This window comes from Pollachius pollachius (genome assembly GCF_949987615.1).
Source record: "Pollachius pollachius genome assembly, chromosome: 18".
NCBI lineage: Eukaryota > Metazoa > Chordata > Actinopteri > Gadiformes > Gadidae > Pollachius > Pollachius pollachius.
Window position 1 is genome coordinate 19,754,809 of NC_136951.1, and position 13,701 is coordinate 19,768,509.

The window sequence follows — 13,701 nt, forward strand, 5'->3', positions numbered from 1 at the left end:
AATACACCGCAGCCCCCGTGGAGAGAAAGACAGAGAAGAGACAGAGACGGAGAGAGAGAGGTTGAGACAGAAGAGAGATAAAGACAGAGAGGATGAGACAGAAGAGATAAAGACAAAGAGGATGAGACAGAAGGAGACGGAGAGAGAGCAAGAGATACAGAGACAAAGGAGAGACACAAAGACAGAGAAAGAGACACAGACGGAGAGCGAGGCAGAAGTATGTAGGAAACGACGACCGTAGGATGTCCAGCTTAAGTGAAGGCCAACACCAGTGGTTTTGATCGCCTGTCAATCTCCATTTTCAACCAATGGCTGGTGAGAGAACGGGCTGGGGGAGGGCTGTTGCAGAGAACGAAGCGGGTACGAGGACAGAATGTTTAGTGTGTCCCACCTGGCCTCACACAAACACATCCAACGCACCGCGGGCACACACCATACACACAAAACAGACATCTGGTGGGCACCGTGAAGGGCTTGTTCATAAAGTCCTCACACACACCCACACAGACTGCTGAATGCCGGAGTCACCTGCTATTGACTTTATTACCTACGCAGAATGAAAGCACAACACCAAACCCCCGTCTGCCCAGGCACCACGTGGGGTCCACAGCCTCCTCACATGCCTCTCTGTTTGGGTCGTCACGGCCAACAGAGGTGCTGCAGGACACATCAAGTCATCTCACACACACACACACACACACCTTTACAAAGGAATCTATGCTTAACACATGACCGTTGCCTTCTAAAAGAGACATCATGGCTACTATGACCCTGCCACCCGTGCCACGAGCCAGTTCACTGTGCATCCGCGACCTTGCTTTGACACACGGCTTTGCCTCGTCAGGGGCTACATAGCCTTCACGCTCAGGATAGTAACGCATGTTGAAATCGGCCAAATCACCGTTTTCTTTTTAGACTTGGCCGGCGTTGCTGTTTACAAAAAATCAGATCTCTCCAAACAACCATGAGCTAGTCCAAACCCAAGGCGCCAACAGCAGCGTATGCTGGTGGGAAAGGTTGGGTTACCACCGTGTAGATCCAGACCGTACACTCACAGCCTCTAATCCAGCAAAAGATGAACACAAAGAACACGAAAACAAAGACCAACAGTGCATCAGTCTTGATGATTAACTGTCTGCTGTGAAGGTGTGGGTAAGAGGGACAGTGTGGGCGGGGGGACACGTCTCTGCTTAGGTAAGCAAAGTCGTCCAGCAAAACAAATAAGGACACGGACAGGAGGAAAGGACAGGACGAGAGACGCACACAGGCAGGGAGGGGGACCAAAAGTCAGAGTCATAGGCGATGAGCGAGAGACTAAGAGCTAGATAGAGATAGCCTGAACCAGAGAGAGAGAGAGAGAGAGAGAGAGAGAGAGAGAGAGAGAGAGAGAGAGAGAGAGAGAGAGAGAGAGAGAGAGAGAGAGAGAGAGAAAGACGGAGCCAGTAGATGCAAGTAGGACAGCCCTGAAGAGGATTTGCAGTAGAGCGAAAAAACAAGGCAAAAAGGGAAAGAAAAAGTAACCAGCAATTTGAGAGATGTGCCCACAAGCTTGTTACAACACACACACACACACACACCAGGTCAACAAGACCAAGTTTGTACATCCACCCAAGAGAGAACAGAGAGACGGAGTGATGTGGGGCTCTCGTACGAAGCCTTCTCTTAATGATGCTGGCACCGACGCCAGGAGCGAGAACGCTGAGAGGGACAGAAAGAAACCATGAAAGAGAAGAGAAAAGAACCAATTATGAAATATCGGTTGTCAAATCTCGAAACAAAATCTTGCGGCATCGTATATGCTGAATAAAGCAATATAGGCCGTCGATTTAATTATAGAACGTAACTCAGCCACCTTGACCATATTGAGCAATTTACAGGCCAGACGGGTGTTGGAGCAGCCCATTAGGAGGAGGGATAAGGGGTCACAGACTTTTTCACAGGAAGTCAGCAGTTCCCATTATCCAGTGGATTTAGGAGCGGGGGGGGAATTGACATCTATAAACTCTGTGACACAGGAAGTTACAGTAGAGCGGGAACGAAAAGGAAACCAGAGAAAGGCCTAAGGAAAGTAAGGGAGGGAGGGGGAAAGAGGGTGTGATTGAAAAGTTTCCAATGAAAGGAATAAAGGGGGGGGGGGGGGAACGATCAATAACATGACGCTTAACGGCAACAGGGAGACAGGCGTGGGAGGTTGAGAGAGAGAGAGAGAGAGAGAGAGAGAGAGAGAGAGAGAGAGAGAGAGAGAGAGAGAGAGAGAGAGAGAGAGAGAGTTAAAGTGATTCAGAGCAATGTGGGGGGGGGGGGGGGTAATCGATTGTCCCGTTCTCTGCAATGCTGCATTCACCCCCCCCCCCCGTGTATGTGTGTGTGTGTGTGAGACAGGTCACAAGGGCGCCACCGAGTGGTTTCAAACCGCCAGCTCATTCAGTTGAAAATGAGTAAAGATACTATATAAACACAAAAAAAAAAAACATCAATACAAATACACACTATTCACGCAAGTACAGACCAATGGGAAATCTCTGAAACACACACTCACACACACACACACACACAGGCGTTACCTCTCCCTCGATCCTGGGGGGACGAATGCTGGACAGGTGGACGGTCTTGTTCTCCCCAGAGTTCAGCTTCACCGTGATGGCGTCGGCGTTGATCACCTGCATCACCTGGAAGGGACAGGGGGGGGGGGAGCCGTGAGCATATGACTCACTGGGTGGTAGGGTGTGGGTGGCCGGGCGGCCGGGTGGTCTCTTTCAAATAAGGCAGGTTTTTTTTGTTCTTTTGTGGGGGTGGACTGAATGACACACACACACACACACACACACAGGTAAGCCATTAAAAATAATGGAGAACAGGATGTGCTGAAATGCGAAAAATAAATTAAAAAAAAGAACCAGAAACAGTAATTTGCGAAACGATGCTTAATATTTATCAAAAGCAGAAACCCAACAACGGCTCAACAAGTTCCACACTTGCGTGGATGGGAAATGAACCGGGGTGTGTGTGTGTGTGTGTGAGAGATCTCGGGGTAAAGAGAGGCCGAGCGACAGAGGCTCCTTGCTCGTCGACGTGGTTTACAATTTTTGGGAGGTTTGATATAAACGACGGAAAGACAATGGCGGGTGCCATGTCGGTCTCTGTATGTGGCGGTGGCGAGCGACTCCCATAAGCACACACAAACACACACGTGTCTTCATTAGGACAAAGCGGGGCCTGTGGGGATGAGCATGTAGCGCTGTATCCACAGCTAACCGTACCCTTCATTACCGTGTGGGTTAGACGAGGGAAACACGACAATAACAACATATCAGACGAGCAGCGCTCCAACCACCAGAGGACAGGCATTAGCCCTGCCTACATGCTAAATAGACTGTGCAAGACAGTCGCCAAAATACATCATGCACCAATCAGCAAACTGAGTGGGAGAGAGCGGATTGGAGGGAGGCTGAGGGACAGACAGCGCTGTGAGGGAGAGGGAGAGCGAGAGAGAGAGAGGGAGAGGGAGAGAGAGCGAGAGAGGGACAGAGAGAGAGAGAGCGAGAGAGCAAGCTTGTTCGGGAACACGCACCGGGGAAGATGGCATCCTACACAAATTGTGTTGAGGACATTCTGTGGCTCAGCCCAAATAAAGCGGGGCACAGCCAGAGTGACAGATGAACCAGAAAGACTGAGACACGGCGAGACACTGTTCATTAGAAGATGACGTTTATTACTATGTGGTATCTTATGCATCTTATTATACTTGTTTTGGCAATGTGAATGTAGGTTTTCCATACAGCCCCTTGAATCAGCGAGTGAGTGAGTGACTGAGTCAGGGAATGAGATGAACGGAGTGAAAAAGATAACGTTTCAGAAATGTCTAATTAATCATTTGTGGGGATAACGAGGGGGAAGCAACACCCAATCAGGATGCAGAGGACGGGGTCATCTCAGAGATTAAGAGATTAGAGGGGTTAGGACGAGGGAGGGGTGGTGAGAGACTGCCACCAAGAGATGAGATCGCAAGAAAGAAGGAGAGGGTTTCTATTTGGGGACTGAATACTGTAGTGTGTGTTTATGTGCTTGCGTCTGCGTGCGTGCATGTGTATGGGGGGGGGTGGTTGTCATTGGGAATATCAGACGTAGCAAGCGAGCGAGCAAGATAAGGAGACGGAGACATAGAGAGAGGAAGAGAGGGAGGTGGGGTGGGGGGGGTAGAAAAATGGAGCAGAGAAGTCTTTGCAAAGTAGCTGCCATGAGGGATGACCAAGGGAAACAGCATGACTCATTGGCCTCCAACACAGGCAGATGGAGGGCGGTGGGAGGGTGCTGCCACCACATGGCTGAGGCCGGTATGACATCTGCAGTGGCCTCGACCAGCCAATGTGAAAACGCCAGGCGTAGTCCCGAAGAGGAGGAGGAGGAGGAGGAGGAGGAGGAGGAGGGGGGTGTTCGTTGTCAATCCAACCCATTGTCTTTTGGTTTTAACTAGGCCTGCACGATAAATCATTATAAAATCACGATCTCGATTCGCCCCTGTGGGGATTTAAGTTTTAAATTACTTTTACTTTTTTTTTTTTTAAGCCTTCATTTACAGGTGTGTGGAGTTGGTTCAGTAGTTATAAAAGGCCAGCAATTAAAGACAATATGTACAAAAATCTATGTTTTTTTTTTTTTTTTCATGGTTCATGTGTGCAATAAAAATTCATTTCCGTTGGAAAAGAAATCGTTGCAGAGAATCGTGCTATCGATTTTAAGCTAAAAAATCGTGATTCCTATTTTTCCCCGAATCGTGCAGGCCTAGTTTTAACTGCAGGGCCAGAACACACACAGACGGACGAAGCGGGAGCACACACATAGCTCACGTGGGGGGAACTCTCTCCTCCCCCAAACGCAGCATCAGTACACTGCTCCTTACCCCCCCCCCCGCCTCCAGCGGAGGTGAAGTGAGAGATCGCCGGCGACACGGTTTCAGTTAACCCAATAGCGCTGCCCCCGCTTGTTCCACATGGCGGGCCGGCTCCCGTCGGCCCGCGGCCCCGCTGACTGATAACACTTTCTGCGGCGCAAACGAGCCGGCTCGGGTGACTCGCATTCCCTCCTCGGTGCGACTCGGCGGAGTGCGATTTGAGGACGGTATCCACCCGGGGGACACGCACGGTAATGTACAGTGGCAGTCACCTCCACCCCCCCGCCCCCGTCGTCGTCGCTGTTGTTTCCGGGATGCGACCAAACAACCCAAAACATCGTCCTCCGCCGTCCCCTGGAACAGATAGTGTAAACGAGCCTTGACTGATGGGCCGGTCGCCCCTGAACTCACAGAGGAGTCCTTCTCATCAGCACCAGGAGAGAGGGGGGAGACTAGTACAGGAAAAGCCATTACAGAACTTATTTTAACTTTGAATGGTCCCATGGCATGCCACCAGGTGTGAGTGGGATTAGCCGTCACAAGCCGTTGTGAAAATCTGGCTCTTATGACATCACAGGAGGGCGTGTCCACCTAGATGTGTGCTGGATAGTCCACCAGCCGACCCGGTGGGCCGTAGCAAACGATGCTCATCTATCCGTCACACATCTACGTGGACACGCCCACTTGTGATGTGGCTAATCACATCACTAACTTTGACTGAAGCCACCCGGGTCGCCTCGAGGATTGTGTGCGGTAGATATGATAATAACTAATGTCATTAATAAAAGTATTCTAAGACCCCGCTCTCTCGCCCACGCGCCGGCTTCAACTCAGATCCGTCGCCCTGTGAGACCTGAACGTCCTCCAGGACCACGCGACCGGCGGATGAAGCGAGCGCCCCTGGGCGTGCCGCCGGCGTTCGGCGGAGAGGAGCCGGCGAAGGGGCGCCTCCCCGCGTCGCCTTTTATCCATCAAGTGGAAGAAGAAGTGAGTGATCGCCCGCAAGAGGGGAGGGAGGGAGGGAGGGAGGGAGGGGGGGGAGGGGAGGGAGGGGAGCAACGGGATGAAAGGGGTGGGACTGTTGGGACGTGGCCTGAATCCGCCCGTTTCTGGTCCGGGTGGAGATGAGGCAGAGTAGAGCAAGGGAGACAGAGAGACAGAGACAGAGACAGAGAGAGAGAGAGAGAGAGAGAGAGAGAGAGAGAGAGAGAGAAAGAGAGAGACAGAGACAGAGACAGAGAGAGAGAGAGAGAGAGAGAGAAAGAGAAAGAGAAAGAGAAAGAGAGAGACAGAGACAGAGACAGAGAGAGAGAGAGAGAGAGAGAGAGAGAGAAAGAGAAAGAGAAAGAGAGAGACAGAGACAGAGACAGAGACAGAGAGAGAGAGAGAGAGAGAGAGAGTGAGTGAGAGACACAGACAGAGAGACAGAGAGAGAGAGAAAGAGAGAGAGCCAGAGGGAGAGAGAGAGAGAAACAGAGAGACAGAGGGAGACAGAGAGAGAGAGAGAGAGAGAGAGAGAGAGAGAGAGAGTGAGTGAGAGACACAGACAGAGAGACAGAGAGAGAGCCAGAGGGAGAGAGAGAGAGAAACAGAGAGACAGAGGGAGACAGAGAGAGAGAGAGAGACAGGGAGAGAGAGAGTCAGAGAGAGAGAGAGAGAAAGGGAGAGAGAGAGAGAGACAGAGACCGAGACAGTGAGAGAGAGAGGGTTAGCGAGAGCGAGCGAGGAATCAAAGCACATGAGTCAGCATGATTGACTAGTGGGAATTGAGACCGCACTCTCCTTCACTCAATTAATAATAAAAAGGTGGAGTGGAAAGAAGAAGAATAGGAGGAGGAGGAGGAGGAGGGCGCTGACAGCGGCGGGGATGTTGACGTTGATGATGAGACATATGGACAGATGTCTCTGTGGCCGACACATCTGTCAGGAGCTCCTGTGGGCCGTGGTGACAGCCGCCCCCCCACCCCATAGACCTACGCCTGCTGACAGGCCCAGGCTCCAGCAATGGCGTCTGAGATGGTGGTGGATAGCTCAACCAGCCCCGTCCGTGCCAACACCTGAACTTAAAACACACACGACCTCTCCGCGACCACGCCACCCTCCGACTAATTACAACAAACGCCGTGCACTTCCTTCCTGGTCGATGCACGTGTACTCCCGTTGCTTCCCAGAAGACCATCCCGGCACACAAACACACACGTAGAAATATAAAAAAAAAATAACACGGGAGGTCTTATGAATCAATCCAGAAATAAATGAAGCATGAGGACGTTAAGGAGTAATGGGGAAAAGTGTTTACGCTGGAGGCTGGCCGTCCCACTAGTCCCAAAACAAACTGACTCACGCAACCAGCAGCTGCCAGTGCTACGCGTTCGTCTGGGCACCCTGGTGCGTGCAAGTGCTCGTGTGTGCGCGTGTGCTCGTGCTTGTGTGTGCGTGTGCACGTGCGTATGTGCGTGCGCCGAAGGCACGGTTGCAGTGGTAATGCTGCAGCATTACATAAAGAAACCCCTCCGCTCTCCGCCAGTCAAGCCGTTCCCCCGGTACATGCATACATACAACAGCCTCGCTTTCCCTGGCTTTGCCGAGTCTGCACACGGATGCGATAGGGGCATTGTCAATGACTTTAGGAACGGCAAATATCAGCACTGCACATCCTTTTCAGTCGACTATTTTCTCTGTGCGTCTGCAGCTTCTCGAACTCATTCTGTAAGCAGATTGCAGAAGCAACACCTTTATGTAAGCTGCGGGCGGGCCATGAATTTTTCAGGGTCTTAAGAGTTCAGGGTCTGTGGGGGGGGGGGGGGGGGGGGTTGGCGCACGAGGGCAGATAAAAAGACAAACTCCAAGGTATTAAGGTTCCGCTACCCCGTGTGCATTTATTTTTTTTAAAATCATCCCTGAAGGAAGACGGTAAAAAAAAAGGCGTATTCTGAGGCGCAGCGCACACCTTCACTGAAAACACGCGCAGAGAAAAGGAGGTTTAAGGCGGTAACTCGCCAGGGCGGAGAAATGACTTACAACGTGGCATTTCAGGGGCAACAACAAAGTTAAGACTTCAGCAACCTATTTAGGGGGGTCCATTGCAGTCCGTTACAGTAATAGGTGCTGACAGGTCTGGGAGGGCCGGCGGGGTTGGCATTGGTGGAGGCGTCGGGGAGAGGGGGGGGATGTGTCCCTAATCGTTTGTATTGGGGCCACTTAATCCACCCTCCCCTGCCCTCCTTGGGGCCTTGTGCGGGGAGACTCCAGAGCCAATATCTCCCCCCGTCCCTGAGCTTTGTAGGGGTCGTTCAGGGCGGTTGTGGGTTTGATTCCTGAGCCCTTGAAGGTCGTGCTTAGCGCCGTCTAGCGCTACGTCTTCAGTGCCTACGGGCTGGTTCTGTTCGAAAGGTAAGGTGTATTGAGGGGGGGGGGGGGACGTTTCATTAAAAGCCGGCAAGTGCTTTTGCTCCTAGGCAGCATCTTCGGGAGAGCACGGCGAATGGCATCACAGCAGATCTGTTTTTTTGTCAAAGTGCCGGCGGTTGAACAGACCGAGCCGTGTGGTAACTAGGAAACAAGTTTCCCCTGGCACTCAATAATAGTCTTCTGTGTGATGGCTGATGTCTGCATGTCGTGCTGACATTCTGTATTGCTGCATTTTGCTGTTGCCGGCCGCGCCCCTCCCAAAGTTCTGTGCCGTTTCCCCCCCACCCCCACAGTTTTTTCCAAATAACCGTAACTACACCTTTATTATTGTGACAGTGCAGAGTCAGCTCTGTCGAGTCTGCGAGCCACTAGAACTAATTCATTCGACATTCGCCACTCATAGCTTGACAAATTAGTATTCGCCCGTTGCTTGACAAATGAGTTGCCTTACGGCGTTTACCAGCACAAACAAATTAAGTATTTTCTCAGATAAACCCGACAAAACGAAGGACTCTGGGCCTTGGCGTCTTGAAACGGGGCCGGTTCTGCCAGTCATTATGTCGATACTCATGACCAAATAATGCATTGATTAGTAAACGGAATGAAAGAGCGATCCCGGGTAAATAAATAAAAACAGTTATGGCGACCTGCCCCGGAGACAAGGCTGGCTGTGGATGGTTACCTTGGCGACGAACTGCCTGTCCTTAAGGTCTATGTTGGCGGTGGGCGCCACGTAGTCCTTCCAGATGCGCACCCGGCGTTCCTTGGCAGACCTGAGACAGCGCAGGAGCAGAGAGGAGGAGCAGAGCAGGAACAGAGAGGGATTAGGTCACCAATGTTTGCAGAATTATTCGATTATGGTCTGCTAAGCAACACAGCAAAAATGAGGAACGGGGAAAGAGCTTTCAAAGTGGTCATTTGGAAACACACTGCTGTAGAGATATGGCCGTTTAAGGTTACAATGGTTTCGCTTCTGTAATTCCAAAGAATGGTTCCCTGTAAAAGACAAACATGGATCTTAAGACTGTATTCCAAAGGCCACACGGTGTTCACTTCCACCCCCGCTAGTGGACGGGGGAATAAGATGAACCACTCACAAATAAACATGCTTTGAATCCACACATGGTGATTACACAACGCGTACACAAGAATCCCAACAACATATGGTAGACAATTAAGAGTCAGCGTATGTAATTTCCCCAGACGTGTTTGCATTTCCTTTACGGTGCCCATCTGTGTGTGTGTGTCTGTCTGTGTCTGTATCTGGGTCTCTGTGGGGGGGGGGGGTCCGTACTTCTCGGCTGCTCGGAGCTTGTCTGCTCCCCCGGTGTAGACGGCCATGGACCAGTCCACGCAGCGGGCGAACCCCTCCTTCAGCAGCAGCTCTGTGATGTTGCCGTTCTGCGGGGAAAACGGAGGCAGATGTTGACACTCGCACCGATCACCAGGACAACACAAACACTACCCCCCCCCACCCACCCACCAGGAATACAGAGTTTACTGTGGCCGACTGAGACTTTGTGTGGGTGGGCACGTGCATTGTTGATATGTCACACGGAACATTCAAAACTAAAAACTACACCAAGGATTCATCCGTATTTCATGTCTGGGATCATGAAATGTACACCCATGTCATTCTAGTGCAAGATTTAGAATCTAGGTAAACTAAGACTTCTTGGGTCTTCTTCTGGAGTGAGTGAGCGAGTGAGCGAGCGAGTGGTTTGATGGCTGGGTGAGAGGGTGAGGGTGAGGAAGCAAGTGTGTGGTTGAGCGAGTAAGTGGACGGGCGAATGGATAAGTAGCTGGCTGAACAGGTGAGTGAGTGAGTGGCTGAACAGGTGAGTGAGTGAGTGGCTGAACAGGTGAGTGAGTGAGTGGCTGAACAGGTGAGTGAGTGAGTGGCTGAACAGGTGAGTGAGTGGCTGGGTGAGTGAGTGAGTTGCTGAACAGGTGAGTGAGAGAGTGTCTGAACAGGTAAGTCAGTGAGTGAGTGTCTGAACAGGTGAGTGAGTGTCTGAACAGGTGAGTGAGTGGCTGAACAGGTGAGTGAGTGGCTGAACAGGTGAGTGAGTGTCTGGCTGACCAGGTGAGTGAGTGGCTGAACAGGTGAGTGAGTGAGCGTCTGGCTGACCAGGTGAGTGAGTGGCTGAACAGGTGAGTGAGTGGCTGAACAGGTGAGTGAGTGGCTGAACAGGTGAGTGAGGGTCTCAACAGGTGAGTGAGTGTCTGAACAGGTGAGTGAGTGTCAGAACAGGGGAGCGAGTGTCTGGCTGACCAGGTGAGTGAGTGTCTGAACAGGTGAGTGAGTGTCTGGCTGACCAGGTGAGTGAGTGGCTGAACAGGTGAGTGAGTGGCTGAACAGGTGAGTGAGGGTCTCAACAGGTGAGTGAGTGTCTGAACAGGTGACTGAGTGTCAGAACAGGGGAGCGAGTGTCTGGCTGACCAGGTGAGTGAGTGTCAGAACAGGGGAGCGAGTGTCTGGCTGACCAGGTGAGTGAGTGTCTGAACAGGTGAGTCAGGGTCTCAACAGGTGAGTGAGTGTCTGTCTGACCAGGTGAGGTCCTTGGTGGGGGGGTGAGGGGGCCGGGGGAGTCTCACCGGGTGCATGATGGTGCCCAGGATGATCTGGTTGGGGCAGCTCTCCATGATGATCTGCACGTCGCGCTGCAGAAGGCGCGACTCTGTGAAGAACTTGGCCTCAGCCGCATACGCCTCGGGCGTCTCCACGCCGTCCGGCTCCCGCTTGAACGAGGGACACTGGGGGGGGGGGGGGGGGGCAGAGCAGATCTTCATCTCTTCCACTTTTCCTTGTCCATCTGTTATGTCTGTTTATCGGCCTGGTTCTCTGGCTGGTTGTTTATTGCTATTAGTGTCCTTGTCATTTCTTCATCTTGGTTTATTTTATGTTGTCTTTTCATTGTCTGGCCCTTGGCGGCTTCACTTTGATTGTAAAAAGATAAACTTAAATGGATGAAATATATGAAACAAAACAGTGTTGTGGAAATACAGACATGCACATGTCCCCAGACACGATGCATTATTTTGGGACATGCAACATGTGAATGTCTGGTGTCTCGTACGGTCCGACAAACAATTAAACCATTAGCTAGTCTTTCTCGACATAGATCAGCGGTTGGAGATTTTGGGTTTTTTCGTTTGAATAAAAACTGCTGAGCAAACCGACCCCAGCCCCAAGACGCAACGTTTACAAACCGCGGCAGGAGCGTGTGTGTTTGATACACACACAGGCTTCTCCCCCATCGCCTTCCCCCAACCCCCCCCCGGAAGGCGGTCTCCTTCACACACCGTATCGAGTATAAACGGGTTTAATAAACGAAGCCCAGAAGGAAGCGAGCGGCGGTATCAAAACGAGAGTCTCTGCACCGACAGGCCTTCCGCACTCGTCCCGTTATGAAAGCATAAAGTAAAAAGGAGCGTCTCCAAAATGAACGGCGTATCTTCGAGTGGGAGATGAAAAAAGATTCGTTATCTTGAGCGGCGCCGGTTGCCAACGGCGGAGCGCCCGGCGACGAGAGATGGATCGGGACACGGCGAGCGGAGACGATAAACACCGGCCCGAGGGTACGGCCAGGAGAAAGACGAGCGGCTTTCTGACGAAATATTAAGCTTCCTTCCTTCCTTCCTGCGCTTTATTGGACAACCCATCCCTGACAACTTTCTCGGCGGCAATTTGGGGAAAAGGGCGGAGGGGGGCGCAGAAAGGGAGTGGGACGGCGTGCTGGTCAGAGCGGGGACGATCGCTTCGTTAAAGCCTGTCCTCGTGACGGATCTGTCTGGGGGCGCCGTTCATCCGTCTTCATCAAACGCAGAGTCCTTCATTTGTTATGTCGCCATGTTTGTAAAGGTCTGCGCCGCGTGCCTTCTCCTCGTCAGCAAACTATTCCGGATCATTTTCAACCACAGCGAAAAAATATTTTAAAAAAAAATATGTATATATATTTTTCTTTTTTTTACAAGGGAGGAACTTTGAGCGTGCGTGCGTTGCCATGGTTACCTTAACTCCGGACAGCATGATGGTGACCAGGTAGTGGTCGGGCAGGAGAAGGGCGCGCACCACACTCCCGTCGCGCACGTGCTCGATGATGGCTGTGTGTGTGTGTGTGTGTGTGTGTGTGTGTGTGTGTGTGTGTGTGTGTGTGTGTGTGTTGAGGGAAGTGGAAAGAGAAAAAAAACGTTGGTTAAAAGAGATGAATCACGCGTCTTCGGTAGTGTGGATGCAGCAGTGACCTTATTCGTGTAACAGGGGGAAGCTTTTGAAAAACATGTCCGTGTGTTGCGCCACTTTGACAAACTAGCCACTGTGCAGAGGGCAACAGCACACGTTGGCAATTGATAATTATTTCAGCCTCTGCTTGACCCGGTTAAAGCCCCGCCTTCGGGCACATGTTCAGGGCTTTGAACGTCCGTGTAGTCATTAGTTAGGAGCGTTCCGATCGGCTTTACAGACGGATGGTCACTGAGCAAGGAAACGGTGGAACCCGGAGGGAGCTAGTCATGGTCAGAGAGGGCCACCGGCCTCAGAAGAACTAATGGACGTCCGCAGCTCTGAGACTGGCCTGACCCCCAAGCCTAGAACTGGTGAGGCAATGCAGATTTTTATTTTTAAACCTTCTTCTGCTTTGACCTCCTCAATGCCTTCTCAAAATAACTGTATTTATTTACTTTATTGTATTAGGCTGGGCCCCCTCTGAGGATGTCCACACACACACACACACACACACACACACACACACACACACACACAAGGTTACTAAATCACCCCCAAAGAAAAGGGAGACATTCAAATCGCCTGGTTCCGCTGCCGCACTAGGGGATTACTCGGCTGTCGTTTCCAAACTACCACGAGCGTCTCCAGTGAAAAGCAGGTGAAAGAAATAAAATAAAATAAAATGTTCAAGTTCACAGCCCCCTTCCATTCAATTAAAGGCGGGTGAAATGGGCTGGGGCTGCCGTTACGGCTAGACCAACGATTCTACTGCTGGTAGCGTTGTGCGTCAGGTAGGAGAGAGGGAGCGCCGTTACATAAAGGAGACAGAGGGCAGACCGGCTTCAGCCAGACCAGAATAGCTCCATTCCGTCTTTCCGACGGGCTTCACTGCTCCACCAGAGTCATCAGGGTCGGCCTAATGAACGTTCCCTGTGGTAGCGTGGACGCCCCGCCACGACCCCATGGCCGGCGGGGTATGGGGGCGCTGTCCAAACTAAAGAACCGCTGAGGCTGGGCGGTGAACATCAGCGTCACCGATGACAACTAATTTTCTTTCATATAAATATATATATATATATATATATATATATTTTGTTTTTTACAATCGACATAGATTGTTTCCAATGTTAAAAAGAAGGTTTGTTTGTGACGCTGCCTGTGGATCATGTGT

The 13,701-nt window shown here is 51.4% G+C and overlaps 1 protein-coding gene across 2 annotated transcripts in view; it reads right to left on the reverse strand.

Moving 5' to 3' along the window:
- snd1 (staphylococcal nuclease and tudor domain containing 1) overlaps positions 1–13,701 on the reverse strand; it is a 177,053-nt gene that overhangs the window by 152,596 nt on the left and 10,756 nt on the right. For both annotated transcript variants that reach the window (XM_079755458.1, XM_079755459.1), the window contains exons 7-11: positions 12,318–12,409; positions 10,901–11,059; positions 9,597–9,703; positions 8,985–9,075; positions 2,565–2,669 (exon numbers count right to left, since the gene is read on the reverse strand). In XM_079755458.1, coding sequence (XP_079611584.1) covers positions 2,565–2,669; positions 8,985–9,075; positions 9,597–9,703; positions 10,901–11,059; positions 12,318–12,409 — 554 coding nt within the window. The remainder of the gene's footprint in view (positions 1–2,564; positions 2,670–8,984; positions 9,076–9,596; positions 9,704–10,900; positions 11,060–12,317; positions 12,410–13,701) is intronic.